The 26,065-nt window shown below is 41.8% G+C and overlaps 1 protein-coding gene across 2 annotated transcripts in view; it reads left to right on the top strand.

The window, feature by feature from the left end:
* Positions 1-26,065, top strand: part of GRIA3 (glutamate ionotropic receptor AMPA type subunit 3) — a gene marked incomplete at its 3' end in the record, with an annotated part of 282,972 nt that overhangs the window by 159,010 nt on the left and 97,897 nt on the right. For both annotated transcript variants that reach the window (XM_082865212.1, XM_082865213.1), the window contains exon 5: positions 17,557-17,610. In XM_082865212.1, the coding sequence (XP_082721338.1) occupies positions 17,557-17,610 (54 nt within the window). The remainder of the gene's footprint in view (positions 1-17,556; positions 17,611-26,065) is intronic.

A 26,065-nucleotide genomic window follows, 5' to 3' on the forward strand; every position in this document is an offset into this window, starting at 1 on the left:
GCCCTCGATCAGTTTGATGCCATTGTTACCACCCACCCACCTGGATCTTTTAGTCAAATCAGTCCCACCCTTGTTGGAGCGGCTCTCTTTCTGTCCAGATTTGACAGGGTCAAACTTGTCTCTGCCCAAAGGTTATAACAAATTGACAAGTGAGGGGCACAATTCAACGGGCCTGGGCCAGGGCTTGGGGAGACTGGTGGTAATTAACGTCATGTCACTAGAGGTAGAGCTAAAGTGGAAGGGATTAGTAGTCAGACACCACTGTTCTCTCTCCAACCTTTTGAAAAATATATATAACTACCAAGCAGCCTTCCAGATGTACACATACAGCCAACACCCTACTCTGAAAAAGAATAGCAATTGACAAATATCTTCTGAAGTCATCTAGCACTATAGGCCAAAGACCAGAAAGGCGGCTGAGTTCTATCTCAAGATCCCTGGGTGACCTTGCAACCGCCAAGTCACCTCTCGTCATCCTAGCCATAAAACAGAAAAAGCCTTCCCTGCCTTACCAGAATGACATTAAGATGAATCAGACAATTTCTCTAAGGTATTCGAAGATTCCCTGGAGAGAATCCCTGGCAAGTCCACAAATATCAAGCATTATAATTAGAGTCACTGCACCTCATTTCTTAAGGAGGAGAAAATGAACAAAGAAAGGACCGTGTGGTCACCGAGCCTGAAAACTCAGAGCATTTAAGCTCCTTCTGTAATCTGAGGCGGGTCTCAAGAGAGGGAGACTGACGTGGTGGAGTAAGAGAAGAGTTTGGTGGTTAGGACACGCTCCCCAGATGTTTGGAGTCTTCATATTGTCTTTGACGGTGTGCTGTTACTTTTCTATGATCTTCTTAAAGGTTTGGATTTGGGAGTGCTACCATGAGGGTGTCAAGTGCTTTGATTATGGTTTTGTGGGCCAAACCGGACTGTCCTACCGTAGTGGGGTTAACTGGTCATAAACAAGAGTGGGGTTAACTGGTCATAAACAAGAGCACAACTTCTGTGCTTTAACTTAAATTGTTTCCATGCTTTTCATTGTCCCAACAGTGGAAATTTTGGCTCTAGCTATAACTGGATCATTATTGAGGAAGGGGCAGGAAGGGTGCAGTCTCTTTCAGAGCTCAGCATTGGCAGAAAGTGTGCCCACCCATCTTAAGAATGGGGACATAGAAAAGGGAAAAGTGGGTGAACTGATTTGAAACAATGCTATCTAAAAGACACACACCCACACCCACACCCACACCCACACACACACATACTTGCAGAGGTAAATAAGAGCGCAGAACCAAATGGAGTGAAATCTCAGTAATACTCGGTCTTAGATTAAGAAATGAGGATCCAGGGACCCTGAAGCAATGGACAGTCTAAGAAGATACTATAGAAAGCTTCTTAATGGCGATTCTTAAGTGGCTTTCCATCATTACTATCTCTTCAGCAGCTCTGAGAGCCCTTTTCACTTCCCTTGACCTATTTCAAACTACTGCCTGTGCTTAACTTGAGAACCTCCTACTCAATAAATTGCTTCTCCTCCCTCTTCCCTGGCCAATATCAAATCAATTGCTGCTTGACAGACTGCTTGGTTGCCATTTTCTCAAAGGCACAGCGGAAAGAAACACATCTTATTTGTACATACATTAACTTAATTTCAGTCTCACCCACTCAAGCACAGCCACAATCCTTCAAACTCTGACCCTAGCCCATTTGCTACTTGGTGTCCATGGCAACCACCACCAGCTGCTCAGAGAGAGTTGCAAGGAGTGGCGGGAAAGCGCATCTCCCAACAGAGCCATTAACTCTTCTACATTAGCTCCCTTGATAACAGGTAGCAGAAGACCCATCCCTGAATCCTCAGGCATTTGCTTTCATTAGGAAGGGGTAATGTTCATTCTCCTCCCCAGAAGAGTTAGGGGCTGCTTCTCACGTCCAACCTGTTGAAGCTAAAACACCAATTATGAAATGTTGAAACTAAGTAGGAGGGCACTTTTTGCCCGAGACAACTTCCCAGTAGTAGTCTTCCCCAGTGATTCGGTACACTGCAGCCTCCACCACAACATCTTGCTTGCTGAATTACAGGCAGTGACCTCAACACCCCAAAAAACAATACACGTGAAATCCTAGCCACTTCCTTTTATGGTCCCTACCACTCAGTGACCTACAACTCATTCTCTTCACTTTCTTAACTCATGTCAAGAATGCATGCATGATAATCTCACCATCAAACTCTATTTTTAAAGAAAAAGAGCAATGTTAATAATGGTCCAGGTACTGGAGGATTTAGGAGCCAAGAGAAAATGGTACGGTTTCTCCACATATAGAGAAAGCTGCTCAGTCTTCAAACTGTTTTCATGAGTTCCATATTACTGGCTTTGCTCAGAGAGCTCAGCTGAAAAGTTGTCAGATGGAGATGAATTTCCCTTTACCATACTCCAGAGGAAGATGGGGATGGTTTCGTTTGCAATCTCACTGCAGCAGAACTCAACACATCTAACAAAGACTTTTTTTGCATAAAGAGGACTAGTACAGACTCGATTCTTTGTGGAAACTGGAAAGGACCCGTTACTCAAATGTCCTCTTCATAGAATCTACATAAATAAGAATAATATTTGAAGTGGCAGAAACAAGTGAATGGTTTTATCTTCTCAACTGCATGAAAAAAGGAAACAGAAGGCTCTTATGCACAATCCTTTCCAGTAGAACTGCTGAAATGTAAAGAGACTGTTTTAAGCTGTCCTTGAAAGTAAGACATTCCTATCCATGCTGTCTGTGTCTGTTGTCCTGGATAAGAGCTAGTAATAAGTTTAAAGAAAAAGTGAAAAACAAATAAGACATTGTTGCAGCCCTCAAGGAGCTCGTGGGTTAGTAGGGAAGCAGGAAGTAAACAGATGATCAGGTCTAAGGGCAATGACAGAGGGGAACACAGATCCTTATGAGAACGCACAAGAAACATGCTTGACTCGGAAATCAGGGAGGCTTTCTCCTGATGATTTGTTGAACTGAGTCTTCAGGGGCCAATAGTTCACCTGGTTTGGTGGAAGGGGGTGGAAATTTATATTTGCATAGGTATGACAAGCTCACTTGTCAGAGTGAGGGCTAATAAGCAATGCCAATTAGGAAACTGAGAATAACTCAGACGTCATAAAGCAGAATGGTTGAAATTGATACCAGTAAGAAGATAAGCTGGGCTTCCCTCGTGGCGCAGTGGCTGAGAGTCCGCCTGCCGGGTTCGTGCCCCGGTCCGGGAAGATCCCACATGCCGCGGAGCGGCTGGGCCCGTGAGCCATGGCCGCTGAGCCTGCGCGTCCGGAGCCTGTGCTCCGCAACGGGAGAGGCCGCAACAGTGAGAGGCCCGTGTACCGCAAAAAAAAAAAAAGAAGAAGATAGGCTATATTGACCAGAACACGACTCTACCTTTCATCATGACTTTTGATCCTCAAGAAACAGAATTTTTTCCACTAGGAAATACAGTAACTTGATATCTGAAACGAGAAGGTTCTGCTTAGGGATTAAACTATCCCATCATTTTACAATGAAGAAACTGAGGTGCTGAGAGAGGGACTAATACATAGTGGCCATACAAGTAGTGAGTGAAAAAACACAGATTCGAACCCAGATCTGATTCCAATGTCCATCTTCCTTGTGCCACACCACCCAAGACTATGCCAATACAGGGACCAAATAGATATCTACATATGGGTTCTCCTGAAAAGGCCACCTGCCTTCTCACCCCCATCCCACTTCCCACCCAACTGCCTGGAATTAGTGTTTAGGTTAAGAGTCTGGTAAGAAAACATACTAAACCAGAAAGATAACATTTGAAGTTAATATAAATTCTCATCCTTTTTCCTTGTATTTGGAGTCGTCTTCTTTCTCATCATCCACAAACACTGACTGAACACCTGCCTACAGGGCACCGTGTTGAATGATGTACACACTAATGAGTTTAAACTGGGGCCCTACCCTCGAGGACTTACTGGGATGGCCGGACACATGCCTAGTTTGGGTAAATACTTAGTAGTCTGAGGGAAGGATGAGAGGTAGAAACAATATAGGAATTCACAGGAGGGAGTGATCACCAGACAACCAAACTAGAATATAGGCTTCATGAGGGCAGGGTGCTTTGTGTTTTGTTCACTGCCATATCCCCAGCACCTAAAACAGTTTGGAACCTAGTAAGTGGTCAATAAATATTCGTTGAATTAAATAAATAGCTTCTTGACATTTTCCAGGGGGAGAAAAGTCCGGACGTTTATCACTTGGAGAATAATTCCCAGTCCTGTGTGCACTGCATATTGGCGGCTTTTACTCATGGTGCACCACATAAACTCCCCAGGGAGACTTGTAGAAACGACTGCTCAGCCTATGGCTTAAACCTTTGCAAAAGCCTTGCCAATCTGTGCCTTCTGCAGCTCCCATGGATGGGTGTTTCCCAGCCATGAAGGGTAATGTGGAACCAGGGTTTTTTGTTTGTTTATTTGTTCATTATGACCTCAAACTCTTTTCAGCAAAAGGCACAGCCCTTTGATAGCAATGCAATTCTGGGAGACATGACTCCATTATTTGCTTGGCTCATCTAACAAGGCAGAACACAGATTCTGATTTCAAAGCAAGCTCCTTTAACGAGTTTTGGTTAGGCTTAAATGATAAACAGTTGCGATTACTGTCAGTAGGTATAGGTTGTAAATCTCTGTCTTAGATGCTTACATTCCATTAAGGGGGACTCAAGCGGGCATCACAATGCGATTCCCTTTAAAAAGTGGCATCCAGAAAGAAAAGTAGCTTCAAAAGCAGTTATTTGTGCATCCCCAAATGGTCGAGTTCTTGGTCTTCCAAGGCTTTGTACTGGGTTATGATTTTGTCACTTATTTATCTTTATCATTGTACAAATTCTTATTACCTTTGGCTTCCAGAGCTTGGGAAAATATGTGTAATTGGAATGTATCAGAACAGTGAAGGGAAACCAAGCATTCACATAAAAAAATAAGAGAAGATAAAGCCATCCTGCCCTCACTGTGACTTACACTAACCTCGTGGTACCACAGTGCCGTACCAGCATGTAATTTCAAGTCAAAGATTTATATTAACATGAATGGAGAAGGATCCGATTTTGTAATAAAAAAAGAAATGCTAAGTGTGTGTGCTCTCTGACTTCTCCCAAAAGCACACAAAGCTGAAATCATTTTCAGCTCTGCGGGCACACCTCCTAAGAAATGAGAACATCGCGTACCACCACACAGATACGGTGCTGAACATACTGCCTGCTGTGATCCTTTCACCTCTCAAGGGGTGCAGTTCAGAAGGTACTCGGTTTATGGCAGAGTAGAAGGAAAAAATAAAAAGAGAAACACACCTAGAGTAGTATTATACTCTAAAATCAAAAGTCTCTGATTATGAAACTTTCCTGGATTAAAGAATAAATACAGCCTTGTAGAGCTTTATATATATTTTTTCAAAGCAGTTTTGCAAAGTATCTCCTTCCATCCTCTGAGATTGGTAGGGTTAATAGTGTTTTCTCCATTACATAGATGAGAAACAGACATAAGAAGGTTAAATAACTTGCCTGAGATCACATCATTAAGAGAGCTGAATTCTAGTTCTTGTTTCCAAAACAGCTACACCCATTTTACGTCTAGAAGGATGCATTTGGAAAGCAGCAATGGAAGTCTTGCTATACCATAGTAACTATGCCCTAACCCAGTCAGCTCCCCTGCTTTTGAAAGATATGGCAAATAACATCTACTTGGGGCTTGGGCATTTCTCTTTCCCCCTTCCTCACTCTGTTTCCTGAAAGAACAATTAAGATCCATCTGGGACTAATTATAGCAATTCTTGAATTTGAACTTGCAGCCATTACCCAATTGAGGTCACTTATTTTAAATTAACTTGCCTGGTCAGAACACAGTTTGGTTATCTTCAGAGCCCAGTGCAGAGAGGCACCAGCTCATTCAGACTTTTAATTAACTAGCTAAATAACCTGCACTGTGACAAACTGCCTATGATTTGATGGAGTCATTCATTTGCATTAAGACAAGGATCAAAATGCATTGTCAGAGCTTCAGGGACTGAGTCTTAGAAACCTTCACACAGTCTCTTGTTCAAGGCTGTGAGCCTCTTCCCTTTGGTTCCCTCTAATTATTTTTCCTGTGCTTTTGTTCTGATTATCCAACATTTATCACAAGTGCAGCTTGTGATTAAACAATGACAACTCATGTCATATGCTGACAGGGAATCGAAAATGGGAGTCATAATCATATGAACCAAGCCCAAGGCTTTGAGAAATACTTAGGGGAAACTAAAGGGGAATTTCCCAGGATGCTCCACAATAAAGGAGAATTTCCAAAGATTGAGGCTATAACTGCTCCGTACTTAGGTAATAATACATAATAAATGTAGGTACTCAGTCTTTATTGAATCCATGGTGGGAGCTGATCATTCCACAGAAACAATGATAGTTCTTATGATTCGTAACTATCATTATAGCCGCTAACACTTAGTGACTGGGCTTGGAGTCAGACACATATGATTTTGACTCCAGGCTCCATCATGTTCTGCCTGTAAGGCCTCAGGCAAGTTACCCAACTTCTCTGTGCTTCAATTTCCTAACATGGAAGATGAAATTAATTGTAGTGCCTAACTTGCAGGGTTGTGTAAGGATTTGATGAAATAAAGCATGTACAAAAATCACTTTACACAGTGCCTTGTACACAGTAAGTGCTCAGTAAATGTTAGCTTATGTTTGTCTCTGTCCCACCACCAGGCCTTTGTCCAGGGCATCTTCCCACCTGGGCTCCTCCTTCCCTTCTCTCTGCCAAAAACAGTTCCCCTGCATCATTCAAAATCTAGTCTAAAAGACATCTTCCTCTCCAGGGCGGAAGCCTTCCTTGCATCTGAGCTTGTTCAATGCCCATCCCCGCAGTACATTTTTCTAGATTTTATATTATTTTAAATGGCACCTTCAGTCTACTGCCTCATAAGCAATGTGGACTTTCCTTCAGGGTGTACTGAAGCCTTCCGTGTTAGAAACATTTATTAAGCACCACCTTGGCGCCATACACTGGGGCTGTGTGCTGTGGGGAAAAAGATGAGTAAAGAGAGAGAGGGGTGGAAGAAAGGGAAGGAATATTGGTTGAATCCCCTAATATCATGGGCATTCTGTTGGGAATTCTGCATTTCTGCATCTAGGTCTTACAATAACCTTAAGAAATAGCTGCCATTATGATCCCTACTTTATAGATGTGGAAAGTGAGCATCAGCGAGGGAAAATGACTTGTCCAAGGTCACTCAGCTACAAAGAGGAAGAACTAGGTCGGTTCTAGGTCGGTCTGACTCCAGAGGCCACTCCCACCACGATCATGTTTTACTACCCACCTCATTTTTTTTTATCAATTGCAGTGACACATATCAAAGCAATATGTAAACGATAAAGTACAATATATGTGACATAAAGCCACTGCAGTTATAGCAGATGCTGTTGGTGCCCTACCCATGTTTGGCACTAGCAGTTTCCATACATGCCAATGGCATCCTATTGTAAGCACATGCGATTCTCCACTTGAAGACTTTCTCTCAGCCTGAGGGTCAGACAAGTCAGAAGTGTTGGGGAGGAATTAATCCTCCTGACAGAAGCTACCAGCCAGTGGTGAATGGGAATTGAAAGACTCAGACCTCAGCTTCCTGGCCCTTCAGGTGGGCGTGCGGCACGCCACTCCCAGAGGTGCTCAGACCCACCCTGCTTATTCATGCACCTGTGCTGGTTTCTTTCCCTTTGCTGGCCCATGTCCTCATTCCCCTGCCAGCACATCCTGGAATCAACTCCCAATTAAACCACTGACCCTCAAATCTCTGTCTCAGGGTTTACCGAGAAATTCCTCCTTTGGCACCTTTCCCAGGAGTCTGGGTGGGTGTTCTCAGGCTGCCCCCTGCCTGCCCACGGCTTCCCATGGGAGGTCCCCAAGGGAGCACCCCCGTAAGCTCAATATCTCCCTTCCTACCCGCTTTCATGAGAAGCCATCATTGACATCCTGCTGTTAGCTTTTCAAAGTGCATTTACTATCATGTGCAAAGGCAGTTCTTTGAGTTCAGTATGCATCAGAATCATCTGAGTGTTAAAATGCAGCCTCCGTGGCCCTCACCTAGACTTTGTGAATCGGAATCTCTAGAGAGGGGTGCCCAGGTGCTTGCACCTTCACAGATTCTCCAGCTGACCCACACAGCATCCACTCTGAGAAACACTGTCCTAAGACATTCCCGAGGTTGAGCCACCAGGAATGTGAATGGTGTTCCTTAGTGTCCTCTCTACAGCCAAGGCCTCTGCGGATTCAAGTGAGAAAGCCTGGAATAGCTATGCCTCCTTGCTCCTGAAATGAAGCGGAGATGAGCCAAGTCCAGTTGTTACTGTCAGAGCGGGGCGGCCCGAGACTCCTGAGCAACGGCGTATAATGCAGAGGAGAGATCCATCTTCCTGACCCTGCCGAATTTCTGCTCTCACGCCTCTCGCCACCCGGCCCCAGCCCCTGCTCTCTCCTGTGGTAGAAACACTGTGATGACTACACATGAAAAATTAGGTTATGGCCTGTGCTCCTTTGTCTCTGGGCAGAACAATCCCCTACCTCCCCACACACATCTTCTTCAGAGCAACGGTTTCTGTGTGGTTTGAATTCATGGTTTTGATCAATGATGCAGGCAGGAGAGGAAGGGGCGGTGGAGGGTAGCAATGTGAGTTACTTTGTTGTTGGTTAACCCCCAGTTCAGCTTATCCGCCTGAACTCCAACTGCAAACCTCAGCTCCTTTCCTGTACCTCCAACCCAGTGCTATCCTAACCAGTGTCCTCAATACCCCTCTGCAACAAGCTCTGATACCTCTCCAAATCCCTCACCCCATAGTGGCAGGAAACTATTTCTCTACATTTTAAGAGTGAGGACATAAAATCAGGGAAGGCTTCATGGAAGAGGCTGCATATAAGCTGGGCCTTGAAGGATAGATGTGATTGTCGCAGGGGAGGATAGAGGGAGGGAGCATTGCAATAGGAATAAGGCAGGGAAAACCTAACTAATATAGGTAGGATAAGCATCGGGCACTGTGTTTAGAGCTTTAGATACATTATTTCATTTATTCCTCACTGCAAGTCTGTAAAGTAGGTGCTAATGATAGACCCATTTGACAAATGAGGACATTGAAACAGAGAGTTTAAGTTAACTGTCCAAAGTCACACAGCTATAAAAGGGCAAAGTAGGGACCCAAACCCAGGCAGTCTAGCCTATACTCTTGACCACCCTACTTCGCTGCCTCTCAACTACTATATTCCCTGTTTTACAGATGGAAAACTGACACTGAGAGTTTAAGTAACTTGCCTAAGGTTACGTAGCTTGTAATTGGCAAAGCTGGGATGCATTGGCCTTAGCGGATCGCCTTTTATTTACTGTATAACCACTTATACCCCTTCTAACTTAGTTTTTCCAGTGAATCATTTCAGTCACAATTTCTTATAGAGCCAGCCCTGGCTTACCATCACAACAAATGCCTATAGTTGGTCCAAATAAAAATCTTCCCTCTAGTGTGTAAGCACTGTGAAACAACAAGGCTCTCCTGAAATCAAGAGAAATAGTCCTCTGAAATACATCTCTTTGTTTTCAAAATAGCGTTCTCTTTAAGTCACCTGTTTGTCAGGCTCCCACTTATAAAAACTACAGGGAAAAAATTCTTTAGGTCTTTAGTTGGAGACAAAGTACTTTCTATCTCTAACAGGTTATGAGTTAATCATTCTCTCCTCAGTCTGCTGTACATATTTCTGTTCTCACACTTCTGCTGGGTTATAGTTGTCTGTTAACTTGGCAGTCTTTCCTACCCTAATGGTGAGATCCTCCAGGCTAGGGACCAGGTTTTGGTGACCTCTGTCTCCCCTGTGTCTGGCCCCAGGATTGGTACAGAACAGGCATTCAACAAATGTTCACTGAAAGAAGAAACGAATGGAATGTGGTTAAGAGAAACAACGCTTCCATCCACTAGGGACTTCAGTCTATATTCCTTCTGAATCCAGTGGTATGCAGGTAAACTGGCTCTCAAGGTGAGGGGAAAAGCCCTGATTTGTAGTGTTGGCTGATTTCTGTGGTGTAAACACTTCCACCATGGCTGACTTCAAGCTACCAATAGTTTATCGTGTCAGTGTGATCACAAAGGTGGATGAGCTATCAGATGAAGAAGAGAATGGAAATTCAAATAGCCAGAGTGAAAGACCAGCCCAAACATTTGTGAATTAGGAGAATTCTGTGTTTTACCTCCCAGGAACTAAGCCTCTATCATTTGTTGTCCATTTGCAAGTTGAGATAAACTTAAATGACATGGCTCCCAGAAGAGAGAGAAACCTGCCAAGTAAGCAGCTATCCTGAAAACCAAAGGCCCGAGAAACACACTGGGTTCTGAGAGATATTTACTTTTACTTGAAAATAAAAACACATTCACTTGCTTCCTTCAGCCAACAGAAAATTTCACAGATTAGGATATCAAATGTTGGAAGCATCGCACGGACAGAAAGTGCATTCACAGAGGCAAAATCAGGGAGCTCTAAGGAGAACATCTCATTCGACACATCCCCACACCATGTTTGTTCCTCTCCCCTCCTGACTTGAAGGCCTCAACATCCTGGGCTGAACCTGGGTCGCTAAAACTCTACCCAACCGTCCATGGTTCAGTTTTGTACACAGTAACGGAGCTAGTAAGTAAATGGCAGGATTTGAATCCAGAACCATCTGACTTCAATGTTCACGGGTCTTTCTAGTACATCACCTTTAATAAATACCTATTTGTTCTAAGCTTTAAGGGTGATTCAGATCACATCTATAAAGAGTTTTAGACTCTTACAAGTTTCAATTCTATAAGGTGTCATTTCAGGTGAGATACTAGAGTTGTTGATCCTGATAAATATCTAAAGATGGAAAACTGTGACTCCTGGGCCAATGAAGAAGTCCCGCGTCATCCCACCCATCCTCTCTAGTGGTTGTGGCTGGAAAAGACACATGTTGGAGTGACTGCTCAGCCTTATGCCAGATGTTGCCTTTCCTTTTTTTTTTTTAAATACAAATAATGAGTCTAGTGGCACTGCCAAGCCTTCTACTTACCACTCATACAGTCCTTCAAGTAGATCTTGAAATTCAGGATTATAGTGCTTTGGGCCCAAACAATTTTGTAAGATCTACAGAGAAAAGAAAAAAGATACAACTTGATATTTAGAATAAGGTTCTAAATATTAAAACAAAAGTTGCTATAAGTGTGAACATAAAATAGGTGACAGTAAATTTCATAAAAGTATGCATAAAGAACACTGTTATTTTAAATGTATTGTTTAAAATAAATTATCGCTGATTTGGGGGGATAGCCAATGCAAAATGCAGAGACTACAAAAGTCATACATATGGCTACGTTGAAGAGAAACTAATATTCTTTTTGCTGTATTATTCTAGGTTGAATACTAGTTAAAATCACCCCTACCTCACCTCCCGGAGAAAACATCTAGAGTTATTTCCAAATAAAAATAGGGTGCTGTGAAAGGCCTTCTAGATGAGATACTCCAAGAAAAGACACAGTGTTTGGAAATGCATCACATTACAGGAAGTTAGCTGATGGAAAGGTCCAGATGTTTTAAGTATTTATTATTGGCCCTATGACCAAGGACTCTAGCTGATCAAAGCTGCTGGGCTTCCTAGGTGGGGCAGTACATGGAAATTGCCTTAGGAAAGGCTTTGTAAGCTTCCACATTTGTCATTTGTATGCAGTCCCAGGCATTATCTGCTACCTCCCAGACTGCCCATCATTTTGCTCCCTTATAAGACTCGTGAACCTTTGAAAGTAGATGGGGATACTCTTTTAAGATTTGAACCATAAGGCAAATTAACCGTATTTTATCTGGACAGGAAGACATGATCTTTATTCTCTTCCCTAAAGACACGACTGCGTTCAGGCAATATTACCCACCACTCCTGATGGTGCACCAGAGGATTTTCAGTGACATCTGGATGAATAGATTCTATTTTCACACAGTTGTATTTATTTTCTTGTATGTAGTTTCATGGATATTATTGCTTTGGACACCGCTACATTTAAGTAAATGAGTAGCTATAAAGATAAATATTAAGAAAATAATAGTATTGTGGTATGTGGATAGATCACAAATTGTTAAGGAAGTTTGTAAGGAAATGAAATTCGAGAAATGATGTTTAAGGGCTAATACAATGAGGTGTTCCCACCAAGATCAACATGCATTGAAATGGTCCCTTATTCGTACGAGCAGGAATAATCTGTTGCTCCTTTAACTTACTTGTGGCCATTTACTGCCTCTTATTTGTATGTTCTCTTTGCCTCTCCCACTGTTTACATCTTCCGCATACTCCATTTGTCTTAGTGAATGCCATATTGAAGTCTGGGAAGTGAAACTTCCCAAAGACATGTTCTTTGGTGAAATCCTTGTCCTCTAATCTTCACATCCTAGCATTTTATTTGACGATTTTAGATTTGATAAAATAGATTTTAGTTTCTATTCAGTTGCCTTCTCTCTGCATAAGCTTCCCCTGAAGACAGTATACACAGTGATGAGATTTCTCAGTTATACTCCCGTTTTCCTTCTTTATGAAAAGCTTCAACCTTTCGTTTTCCATCTGTGCCACCCCCACTACTGGGCTGGCTTTGGGTGATTGTCTCTTCTCGGCCTCACTCATCTAGCACATTTATTCAAGTGAGATGACCGCAATATGAAGCACTGTCATTCGGTTGGAGAGCGTGTGTGTGCAGATTGAGACTATTAGAAAAATAATTCTAAAGGAATGGACTTCTGATATATTTTTCCTAAGACTAAAGCAATTTAGTAGCTCGGGGTTTTCACTCAAGAAAATGAACGGCTTTTATCATATCTGATGGAAGACTTCTTTTGGGAAGTCTGGCATATTCTGAGGCTGATTTCTGTAGCTTACCACCACTTAACTCCCAACACAGCTGAAATCAGATAGGTTGCCGTAGGACAGCAGTATCTTTTTGTAACTTAGGAAGTAGAAAAGGGAAGGGGGGGAGGCGCTGAAGAAATGTCTTCTCTTTGAACACACACCAAAAAATGTGGTCTAATAGCTTTTTCTTAAAGAGAAAATACCTATAAACGGGTAAATCTGGTGAATTAAAACCAGAAACCTCCCTCATTTCTCCCCGCAGCCCACCACATGTTCTCAGGGTACCTAAATCAAAGAGAAACAGATTAAGGTGAACGGCAAGGAATGTTCTGTACTCAAAGCAAGATCAATCATTATACATAGATCCTTTTTTGGCACCGATGTAGAAAATCCAAACATGGAGATACTTAGGTCTGCAAATAACCTAATCTGCATACCAGATGGATCTAAGGGAAAAAACATAGACACTTTTCCACACACATATTTTTTTTAAATATGAGCATAGAAAAACAGATGCTTTTGCCCCCAAAGGGTCTGTGGGCCTCTCTCGAGTAGTCTCATGGAGGAATTTAACTTCAGATTTCTAAAATTACGAAAATGTCTAGATTAAGCATTAAATTGCAAGAGAAAGGGCCTCTGGAAAACCAGCTGAACATCTTCTGAATTATTTTTAACTGCTCAGTGATACCCAGCCCCCAATTTCACAGAGAAGTGGAAGGAGGAGTCAGTAAAGGGAGGTCTCCCCCAAATGGGTAGACTATGATTCACTGACCTTCAACAAATAACTTAATGCTCTGCCACCTGCATGGTTCAGTGAATGAATCTGCTGTTTAAGTTTCAGTGAATGAGGATTGTGGCATTATTTCTTTACGCCCTATTTGTGGGCGTAAAACTAAATCTCCTTAAAACAATGAATTTTATCTACATTTCACACATATTCCCTTATTGCCTTTATCATATCTACCATCGTATCAAGCTATCCATCTTCTCCAACAAGTCTGACAAAGGCACAGTGAACACACAACACGGATCTGGGAACTTGATATTTCCTCCTTAAATTTCACACAGTAGACGGTAAAACGGCTTTTATACTTGAAGTTCTGAAACTAGTTCAGAAAGAGCGATTATAATTACTGTAAAAGCAAAGTTGAATATTCTCTTGGTTACCAAAGTCATTAAAGAACTGAGGGTACAATTTATGCCTTGTTCATCTGTAACAGATGGAAAGAAAAAAGATTTAAGACTAACTGAACAAGAAGCGCTCCCATTAACTTGTTCCTTTGTGCACCGTGTTACGCACAAGCCTCCCAGCCCACCCCTACTCTGATAAGCCCTGCACCAAAAATTCAAAGAAAGGAAAGATCAGGAGCAAAACATGACACTTTTGGCAGTGAGGCCTCACTTAGCTCACATCAGTAGAGTCATTGCTGCCCTACGTGAGTAACATTTCAAGATAATTGAGATGTACTCTCTTAAGTATCGGGAATTTGAGCATTTCTGATGGAAACCTTCCCTCAGATGTATTATAATTTCCCTAGGTTTTTCAGCAGAAATTACTGAACGCAATAAGCCACACCCTGATGACTCAGGCACTCAGGATGAACATCCATGATTACACTGTGCCGTAGTACAGTGTTGTCTGCTTTTTGGGGGGCTCCTCCTTCCCCTTTAAGTCAGTTTGTCACTTCCTCTGCTGCTAATGTACCTCTGTCTAATATCACCACCCCCCTCCATACACACCCCTTCTAATGTGTAGCTTTTCACTTACTGTGAACTAGAAAACCAAAATTGGTAAGAACTGTATGTTAAATAAGAGTTAAGAAGGCACTGAAAGTAAGGATGAGGAAATAATTATGGCTTTTAACACAACAGCTTTGTGACACCCAGAGGCTCCTACCTTTAGATAACTTTCCCACCTCTTCCAGTTTAAACTAAATTTTGAAAGGGTAGTGCTGTGAGAGAGCTACCTTCAAATAAGTGAGTTTGCTTTGCACAGACCATCTGGGCATGGATTAAAGGGGATATTCTAATAGCTTCAAGTTTTTCTGAACCTGAAAAACACTATCTTAGTGAATGACCTCTCTCCACGGTTATTTAACCCCACACAATTACACAACGCACATCCCAAACACTTTTGTAGATGTTATTCAGTTTAATTCTGACAACCGTGCTGAGATAGGAAAGGCCAGGCTCATGGTCCCAGATTACAGGTAAGGAAATGGAGGCTGGAGAAAGTTGAGTGATTGGCCCACAATCAAACTGAGTATGTGACAAGGCTGGGCTCCTGGGTTCTCTTTCGGGGGTCGTCTAACACTTATGTTTTCTGTGGCTCCCTGTTGCCTTTCTTATGCTCAGAAGCACACTAAACCCTGCCTCTGGTGAGACAGACTTACTCTGTTTCCTTTGGGCTTGCTTCCTTATTTCTCCCCAAGCTCTGCCAGATGTCCTTAGGAATCATGCTCATTTTTCTAACAGAACTCAAAACCCTCTGATTTTATTATGTTGAAGGTTCTCAGGGAATTAAAAATTCAACAAATGTATGGTCCCAACTTGCCATCAAAGTTAACAAACATCACCAGGAAGGATGTTTCTCACAAACGGACACTGAAGAATACATCCCAGCAGATACCTAACAGCTCATTTTGTGTCACAGTGGTGTGAGAAATCACCTCCTCAAGACATTCATTAACCTTTCATTTCCTCCGTAAATAATCAGTCAGATACGTGGCTCATATTTTAAATTAATCAAAATAGCGCTCTCTCTCTCTCTTGCGCGCGCTCTCTCTCTCTCTCTCTCTCTCCCTCACAGTACTTAAATGAATTGAAATAAGCATGATATTTAAATATGTGGTTCCACACCTCTGGGCCAGCTTAAACCTCATCCCCTCCAGGGAGCCTTCCCTATCCATCCCAGCAGGCCTTAGACATCTCTTCTTCCTCTTCTCCGAGAACCTAGAGTAATTCTTGATATTTGACATTTAGCACATATTAAGAAACCACGTAATGTACTGCCAAGAGCGTGGGTTCTAGAGGTACACAGACCTAGGTTCTAATTCCAGCTTTAGCATTTCTTAGCTGTGTGGCCTTGGGTAAATTACTTAAATTCTCTTTGGTTGAGATACCTCATCTGTAAAATGAAACTTATGATACTTAATCTGTTTAATTGTTCTAGGGATTAAATACAGCACCTAGCGCAGTGCCTGGCATATACTAGGAACTCAATTAAGGGCAATTGTTTTTAATATTATCATTATGACCTTTTATATATAGTTCTGGTTTGATATGTGTACATTGTTTTCTCAAACTGTTTTTAGACCCTTGACAGCTGTGTCCATAGAGGAATATATGATGAAGTTTAATGGCCCCTTACTTGCACAGGTTCTCTCTGAGGCCTTATTCCAAATACTGTATTCATAATTTTGTATTATTTTTCTTAAAGAAGGCTCTTAAAGTGATAATTGCTTCAGGCCTGCACAAAACCTGGTTGTGCCTCTGGTTGTGTCTTTAACCTCTATCATATCCCCCTCCTCACTCCCACTCCTGCATACAGTCAGTACTCAAAACAATGACATTTTATCAAATCTTCAATTAACCAGAAGTTTTGCTGTACTTAACTATAAGGAAATAAGCTTATGTCAGGTATTCTGTGAAAACCTTTCAACTGCCAACCAATATATTTAGTTGGAAAATATTCAATCCACTTACATATTTTGAGATAATAAAAATGCGCTTTGTAAACTGTAAAGCTTAGTATTAGTACAGTGCTACTCATGAAAATTATGAGAAGAGTGATGACCCTAAAGCAGGGTTTCTCAATCTCGGCACTACTGACACTGTTGGCTGGATAATTCTTTGCTGTGGGGACTGCCCTGTGCATTATAGGACATTTAGCAGCATCTCTGGCCTCTACTCACTAGATACCAGTCACCCCTCCTAGACGGGACAATCAAGATGTCTCCAGGCATTGCCAAATAACCCCTAGGGGAAAAATCCCTTCCCCCACTACCTTAAGGCACATTCAGCACCAAAAGATGTACAGATGTTCACAAGTCTTTCATATTAAGGTAAGAAAAGGAAGGCAAGCATTTTAGAAAAGTTTTTTTTTTCTCAACTGCTTCTGCTAGAAAAGTTTTCAATAAGCAAAAGCAACCTCGATTAACCTGAAAAATCACATTAACCCCATTCCTTGAGTGTTCTATTCCCTAAGCATTCCAGATAAAGAAAGAAAAATGTACCATACATTCTATTTTCTAATTTGTATGCAAAGTTCAGCCCATTTTCCAGCTCAACAGCTGAGTACAGAAATCCAGTTCATGGGTGAGGGATCATCAGTTTCATCACTTTTGCCATCTATTTTAAGTGATAATGATGCCACCGACCTGGAAGTTTAGAGAGCTTTCTTCCCTTGCTGTTGACATTTTTAACTTTCATATTAGCAATTCTCCCTGTATCCTATGCCTGAAAGTAAAATGCAACAAAAAGAAATCTGGCCCAACTAACTATGATTTACTATATATAAATGACCTAACACTTTGTCGATTATTTAAAAGTAATTTGCTCTAGCCATCCCAATGACTGTGCAATTGAAAATGTCCTTGAATAAGCAATATTTCTTATTTTTTATTTCTGCAGGTTGTGATCCTGGGGAAGCATTCAAGGGGTTACCACTACATGCTTGCTAACCTGGTAAGAACAAGCAGAGCTTAAGTTTCCAGGGCATTATATTCTATTTAGTTTGTGTCACCTGTAATTATCCCTAAAAGAAATACAAGAAGAACCTAATGTGTTCTCTAGACACTTCGAGAAATGGGTCAGTAAATACTAAAACCTGAATGCAATAGCCTTGTTTTCAATTATGCTGTGTCTGTTTTAGCTGTGAAGTTTATATCCTCTCCTCGTTGAAAAACTAATAATTTGATATGATTCTTCACTGATTATTCGTAGATTTAATTTGGAGTTGAAACGTCAACCATTTTAATCAGGTTTCAAATGTAAAACAAAGGACAGGGGACATAAGAAACCGACTCTTTCCCCAATTAATCCAAGTGTATGTGCACATTAGTATTGGATTTGTCTTTCTAGAAACAGGCCACTACCAAATCTTTTCAAACCAGATGTGAGCAGTAGGTTTGAACACAGAACAATTAAGTAGTCCTGTCAAAGTGTATAGCCACCTTTCTACGTATACCAAAACACAACTTGAATCTTCACCTTCAAACTCCCCATGCCTTTAAAATTTGTGACATTCTAGAAATTACTTTTTACTAAGGTTGGTTTATAGGTCTTCTTTCTCTAAAAGGACAATTGGTTTAGGAATTAACAAAGTGGCTTCTAAATCCGTAATATATGTTTGGCAGAGGTTCTGAATAATACTATCTCCCTGTAATGAAAGAGGAATGGTAAATTATCACTATGATACTAAGAAGCTATTAAATTATTACATGACATGAGTTCTAGCCCCAACTTTATTTCATTAGCACAAGAGAATCATAATCATTATAGAGCTCTTAAACCAAAAGAATAGCAACAAAGGTGAAAGATTATCGTAATTATATTCTTAGAATTCTTAAATCAAAGAAAAAAATCTTATTTTAATAATGAATATTTTTAAATGAGAAAGGAAATGTTACTTAAACCTCCTTAAGAAGTGTGTGCACTCAAACACTTTATAAGATGAAGATTAGAGCTACTGCTTTGAAATGTTGTGTGCATCTTGTCCAATAAATTGCTCAAAGTGGAGCGCTTCAGTCCATTGTAGGGACAAATGAATCGACTCTTTTAGGAGAAGAAATCTTGATTCTTAATTTACATCTGAGTACATCCAATTTGTTTTTAGACAACTGATAGGTAAAGGATGTTTGTTGACTCGCTGGGGGTTAGGCCAGGCTTTGGCAGGAAACATGGGGGTTATAGCAAGGTATCTGAGGCGGGTATTGATGGATTTTTACCATTTCTTTCTCACCCAAAAGTATTTTGTTCTCCTTCCTTCCTTCCTCTCTTCCTTCCTTCTTCCCTCTCCCTTCCTCTTCTCCTCTGCCTAGGGTTCACTCAGCACTGATGGTACATGAGACAACTTTAGGTAGTGCACACACGAACTTTTTTTTATTACAATGGTAAATGTATTTATTTACTATGTACTAGAAAAACATAAAACTAGCACATCAAAACCCAAATTTTATGGATGTTATTACTTCGTACAGGGCTAGAGATTTAACAACAAATGAAATAACTGTTTATGTCAAATGTGTCAAGTAAACAATAGCATGTTGCTATAAACAGATACAGCAAAATCTGTTTGGGGTATATGCAGTTGTGGTGCTACATGGATGACTGAAGTTTGGGAAAGAGCATTGAACTAGGGGTCAGAGACTTTGGGTTGTCCTACTGACTTTGCTACTCACTAGCTATGGGATGTTGGATAAGTCACCTCACCTTTGAGGACCTCAGTTTCCATACTGTAAAACTCAGATGGGAGTGGGGAGTTCATTGATGTATTGGTTGGATCCTTTAGAAGCAGATGCTGAGATTTAAATAGAAGTGCAAGACATTTATTGGGAGTAATGCCTGTGAAAAATAAAAGGGAGAGGGACACAAGTAGCAAGGGAGACCTTCAGACCACAATTCAGGTCTGATATCAGCGAAGGAGGGGAAAAGGAAGGAAGTTTGAGGGATAGTTAGGGAGTTTGGGATTGACACGTACACACTGCTATATTTAAAATGTTTAACCAACAAGGACCTACTGTACAGCATAGGGAACTCTGCTCAATATTTATGTAACAACCTAAATGGGAAAAGAATCTGAAAAAGAATAGATACATGTATGTATATAACTGAATCACTTTGCTGTACACCTGAAACTAACACAACGTTGTTAACCAACTCTGCTCCAATATAAAATTAAAAGTTAAAAGAAAAGATCTTCAGACCATGGGCTAGCACACCTGGGAGCTACAGTGCAACAACTCCACCTGGAGGAGGCCCATGCTGCCCCCAAATGGCAAGCCACTGTACCCCGACCTTGTGCAGCCACTGGCTGTCAACTGCCTGGGAAGCACCCACCTCCCGCTTGCGAGCTGGGGTAAATCATGAAGGCGCCTGAAGCTGGAGACTGTCGGCTAACTCACGTCCTGGAGGCAGGTTCTATGTTAAAAGATCTAAGCCTGAGCCCTGCACATCAATGGCTGTCTCAGTTGGCGTAAGGTGACCAGATGATCTATAAAGACCTTTCCCATTCTGGATTTCTAACTGGGCCTCTCTAATCCTACTGACAATCCTTCAGAACTTTGGTTTCAATTTTGAGACCCAGACCTGACAGAAGTGAAAGCATGTAGAGTGACAGAACTGCAAGAGAAAATCACTAGGACAAGGTTGGGGAAAAGAATGGTAAACTGGATGCCTAACACAGAACTCAGAATTATGAAACCTTGGAAAGATGCCTACTACAAGAATAAGCAAAGTCTGTTCCCTCAGAAAGAATGTAATATATAGTGTCATGTCAGTCTGGATAATGAAAACATGAATTCATTTACCATGCTTTGAGCTGCCACCCCTTCTCTTCCTCTAGTGACCTTCTTTCCATTTGAACACAGCCATGTGTCTCCATAAGTCCCTGTTCTCTATATCAAATTGCATATGGGCAAAACAGATAGGAACCGTTACTAACCTCTGATAAAACAATGAGCCACATTATGCCTTCCGTGGTTACCAGATTTTTTTAAGCAGCTAAAAATACCCGCAAAACACATATACATATATACACACAGCAAACCAAAACTATTTAGAAGTCATTTAGATGATCAAAAACGGGTAAGTGGAGCTAAGAAGATGTTTCCTTTCAAGATGAGCCAGCTGGATGAAAGCTGAGGACACATGCACAAGGGAAGAAGTTCTCATCTGAATCTTGGTGTAACAACAGCACAGAACCACTGCCTTCTTCTACCGATGCAAAATCAAAAACACTCACACTGCCTACCTAAGCTTTCTGGAACCACCTGCACCAGAGCCCCAAGTGTCCCCTTTGCTACTAAGTCCCATCTATCCAGCAATGACTTCTATGTGCTTTTAAATGGACCTTCCCTGGTAGCAATCCTAAAGTGACAAGACCTGGGTATTCTGTAAATGCTTCAACAAAGACCTTTCATAGGTCAAGGTGTACATTTCAGAATGGACAACAAGCTGCAGAAAGTTCTAACTTGTTGAAACCCCTGGAAGAAACAAAAGATTTCATCTGGAGCACAGGCCAGAGATGTGATCTGGTCAGGCCAGAAGTGGACATGCCAATAATCAAAGAGTTAGTAAGTCTCTTACAAATTCTGTATCAGTCAGTGGTGTCATTTCTTTTTAGGGGTTGTTCCACAATTGATTGTTATTTCCTCTTCCAGAACTCTCCCTAAGGTGGTAATGTGTCTCTACTTTAGTACCAGAGGTAACCAGCAGGTATACAATTTGTCAGTCAAGCAACCTCTCTCTCTTTCATGGTAAGGTCCTGGATCAGGATCCTTTCCACTGCATTCCCAGGCATGTTGTGTATTGTGATTTGTTTCATATATGTCAATAACAGTGTGCATTGGGCTTCCCTGGGGGCGCAGTGTTTGAGAGTCCACCTGCCAATGCAGGGGACACGGGTTCGTGCCCCAGTCCGGGAGGATCCCACATGCCGCAGAGAGGCTAGGCCCGTGAGCCATGGCCACTGAGCCTGCGCGTCTGGAGCCTGTGCTCCGCAACGGGAGAGGCCACAACAGTGAGAGGCCCACGGACCACAAAAAACAAAAACAAAAATAATAATAATAATAGTGTGCAGACCCCTAGACTAACCCTAGGCATAATAAAGAAAAAAAGCACTAGACCAGGAGCTAGGAGATAGGTTCGAATCCCAAGAATTGATCTAACTAGCCTGTGACAAACCAAACCTCTCTGAACCTGTTTCTTAATCTGTAAAATGAAGAGATAGACCAGATCAGGGTTTCCCAAAGTGTGCTATCTGTACATGAGATGATTTGAGGTAGTATATGGCAAAACTTCTTAGACTGATTAGTTTTGAATTTATATTAAATGTGTATTCAAAAAAGATAACTCTCCCGTCAATTCTATGAAGCTAAATTAGATATTTAGATTAAAAAGCTTAGTCGATGTAAAGAAAATATATGAGGTAAAGACTAGTTCAGATGATCCACCCATGCGGCAAAAAAAACCGTGTAAAGGGGGTATATTAGAGGCTAAAATTTGAAAAACACTCCAAGGTGGCTTCCAGCTCTACATTTCTTCCCTCGTGGAGGGTCAGTTTGGACCAGGGAAGGCCAGGAGTGAGAGTGTAGGCGCAGCAGCTGGGTGAATACAGAGGACATAAGTGGCGGAGCACAAGCAGAGCCCTGTTAGCCTTGGGGTATTGTCATAGAGCAGACTTCAAATCAGTCCAGGGGGGCAAAAGCCAAGCAAGGTGTTGAGTGCCCTTAGCTACATTCTAAACAGAGCTGCAGCTCTAAAAGATCAATCAAAGCCATTTGATAGTTGACACAGAACAAACTGGATCCGGGTTGAGATGATCCAACAACAGATGTTCGGTACCCAGCCCCCCAAATAAACCAAAAATCTCCAAGCATTTGAGGCGCCAGGGGAAACTGTAAGCCACGGTAGGACTCATTCAGTGCTGCGCCAGTTAACCTCTGCCTTAGAAGACCCGACGGTTTCCTTGCCTAGGCTGAGACTGGTCCCAGGGTTGGGGACAGTTGTGGACCCTACAAGTGGAAGTTAGGTAATGTCAGCTGCCAGCGGGAGAGGGCCGTAGGACCGGTGATCAAGTTAGCCATTGTGCCAAGAGACAAAGGGGGAAGAGAGCTGACTATCTGAGACTCCTCCCTGCTGTGCTAGCTGTTCTCTTTAGGCTTTTCCTTTAATGTCTCCAGTGAGGAGAGACTTCCTACCCACCCATTTCCCCCAAGCTTTTTAGAGATCAGGAAACAGGCTCAGAAAAAATACATGCCTTGTCTGAAGTCTCACAGCTAATCCACTGCCAAGCTAGGCTTCCAGTCCAGGCTGGTCAGACACTTTACCAAGACCATCTCGCTCTTCTCACTTTACCCACTCAAGCATCTCAGTGAGACAGAAGGCCAGCCCCACAAAGGTCACATAAGAACATCTGCAAAGATGTAAATGTATATGAATGACGTATAAACTATAAACTTATGAGGGTGAAGTAATCAGAGAGAAAAAGACTTAAAAAAACAAGGACAGCTTTGTGAATCTGGGTTTGAAACGCGTCCAATGGGCCAATATGAAATGTATCTTAGCAGGCACCAGTTACATCTCCATCACTGTCTTCTCCCCTGCTACATTCATATTCATCCTATCTCTCTCTCTCCCTCACACACACACACACACACACACACACACACACACACACACACACATTCCTCTCCCCTGCTCCCTCATCCCTCTTCTTTCTCTTGCTCTCTCTTCTCTCCTTCCCTCACCATCTGCCCCATTCATATGATTAGTATGCCAGAAAATAACGATGGGGAGTACTAGATTATATCTAATTTTTCTAAAATTTTACTAAAACAAAAGCATTAGTCAAAAAATAGAACTCCAAAGAAGCATCCAGGAGTAACTGGAGCTTGCAGAAGTGAACTCTGCAGCTTCCCAGATCTAGGGATGTACCTGAAACAGAGAGGGGCCCACTTTGTTTAAAGGGAAAACAAGTTTGAATGACATTGAATCATGCTGTTTTGCTTGCCAATAACAACTGTTCCCTTCTGCTCCCTTCCCCTCCCAGGTCTTCTTGTTCTGTTCTCTACTCTTTCCCTTTCTTTGTACTTCCATTTTTAATGTTCTAAATAAAAATTCAAATGCTCAAAGTCACGTGTTGTGGTCACTGACACCTCAGCAGATAGCATGCAAACACAGAGCTCACTGGGCTGGAGCCCAGCCTTACAGGCAAAGGAGGTGAGCTTGAAGGGAAAAATCCCCCCTGGTCCCCAATGCCAGGAGCCCAGTCACCTCCCCTGGGTACACAGCTTCTCTGGTGGTTCAGGATTCACTTTCTTCTCCAAATGAAGATAGGATACAGCAGAGTATCAAGGGAGTGAGGAGTGGGGACTGGGCAGGGGTCCAACGCCCTACCATGCATTTAGAAAGACACAGGCAATTGTCAGCTTAAAGTAGCCAACTTCGAGACTCTCATTCCCCCTCTCCAAAAACGCCTCCATTATAGTCAACCATCCCTGCCTCCCCCACACACACCCCCCACCTGAAATTAACAAGGAAAGATCACTTCCTACTCAATGTTCTAGCAAGATGCATTGAAAAAATTCTGTTTTCTCCCCCCGGGCCCCTCCCACATCATATCTGCTAAAACAGTGCTTCTCAAGTTATCTGTGAAGAAGGGCCAGATTTTCCCCAAAATATTCACACAATAAAAGCACAACAATAAATTACTAAAAAACATGAAATAAACAAAACAAGACATATAAAATACAAGCCCAAGATTTTTTAGTATTAGATTCAACAGCCATATTACTCTGTCAACTTGCTTATAAACTAAAGGCTTATATTCAGTTTCTCTCCTTCTATCATCTCTGACTGGTAACAAACAGCACACCAGCACCAGTCCACACATACTTCAGTTAGTATTACTCTAAAGATTTTTATAACAAGTTCGTTTTTCTATATACCACATATATGCCCAATACCTTGTTCACTCTACTACAAGGAAGACAGAAGGTGGTCTCTTTAAGAACCGTATAAACATATTGAACAGACCAAACTGGCACAACTTAGGATCACTGGCATGGAGGTAGAACAGGCGCTGGGACCTGTGCTGGGAATGAAGAGAAGACAGAGGGTGGGGAGTCAAAACTCTGCTTAGTATGGCCAGAGAAGGGCTTTCAGAGAAGGTGACTTTGAAACAATGATCTGAATGGTGAGAAAGGTCTAATTATATGAAGAATCAGGGAAAGTTCATGTAATGCATAGGGAACAACATGTGCCAAGGTCCTAAGGCAGAAAAGAGTGTGATACCTCTCTGAACTGTTAGAAGGCAATTTTGGCTACAGCAGAGTGAGCCTCAAGATCTGGATTATCTAAGGCTACTGCCGGGTTAAGTTTTAGCTCTTTTCAACAGTATCAGAAAGCCACTGAAGAATTTCAAGCAGGGGAGAGACATGATCTGATTTTTGCTTTAAAAAAAAAATCAGTGTCAAATGGATGGATCTTATGGTATTTAAATTATACCTCAATATAACTGCTAATAAAAAAGAGATCAGTGCCTATTTTTCCCACTAATAGCATTTATGTCAACTTGTAATTATTTGTATATTCATACAGATAACTCCCACTAGACTAAAGTGTTGTGAGGTTAGGGACCAAGTTGGATATGGCTCGCCACTGTACCAACAGATAGCACTTAGAAGGTTTCGAAGTATGTTTGTTAATTGGATTAGAGAATAAAACAGTGAGTGAACAATACAAGCAACCTGTAATCGAGTGCTAATTTATATGGTGTAATCTTTAACTCTAGGCATTACATCGTCCCAGGAGGATGGATCTGCTTCTAGAAAAAGACTTGTGTCTCTCATTAGCAATCTGATAACTTGAGTCACCACAATTACCATGCCTTTCCCCATCAAAGCATCACCCAGATGAACAATTCAGACGGCACTAAAGGCAGAGCCAGCCTTCATCCAAATTGAGACAGATACTCCTCCTTGGCAGCCTTCCACCCCTCATTCTATTGCTTTTATCTTCCATATAGGCAAGCCACCTTTCTCATTTCTCACCCATAATCTACCATCAACTCAATGAAAGTCACCCAACTCATCTTGTCTCTGTTTTCCTCTCTGTACAAAATGTACCCTAACAATAATATTATACGAAGGAAATCGCCACATAATATCTTAAAAATAAGTGCTCTAAAAGTAAGCCTTGAATATATCTATTTCCAAACCTCAATTATCTTACCAGAAGGAAACTGAATTGCGGTACTATATGTATGAATCAAGGGAGACAGGATGATACCAAAGTCATCTGGATCCTTGGAAGACTGAGTTGTCTGGCTATTCTCAAATCAAGGACAATCTCTCTTCGGATGCCAGTTGTGTAATTAGTGTCTGTGTAAAAGATGGCCTTGGAGAATTGATCAAAGGTA

The sequence above is a fragment of the Leucopleurus acutus genome (genome assembly GCF_964270905.1).
Source record: "Leucopleurus acutus genome assembly, chromosome: X".
Lineage (NCBI taxonomy): Eukaryota > Metazoa > Chordata > Mammalia > Artiodactyla > Delphinidae > Leucopleurus > Leucopleurus acutus.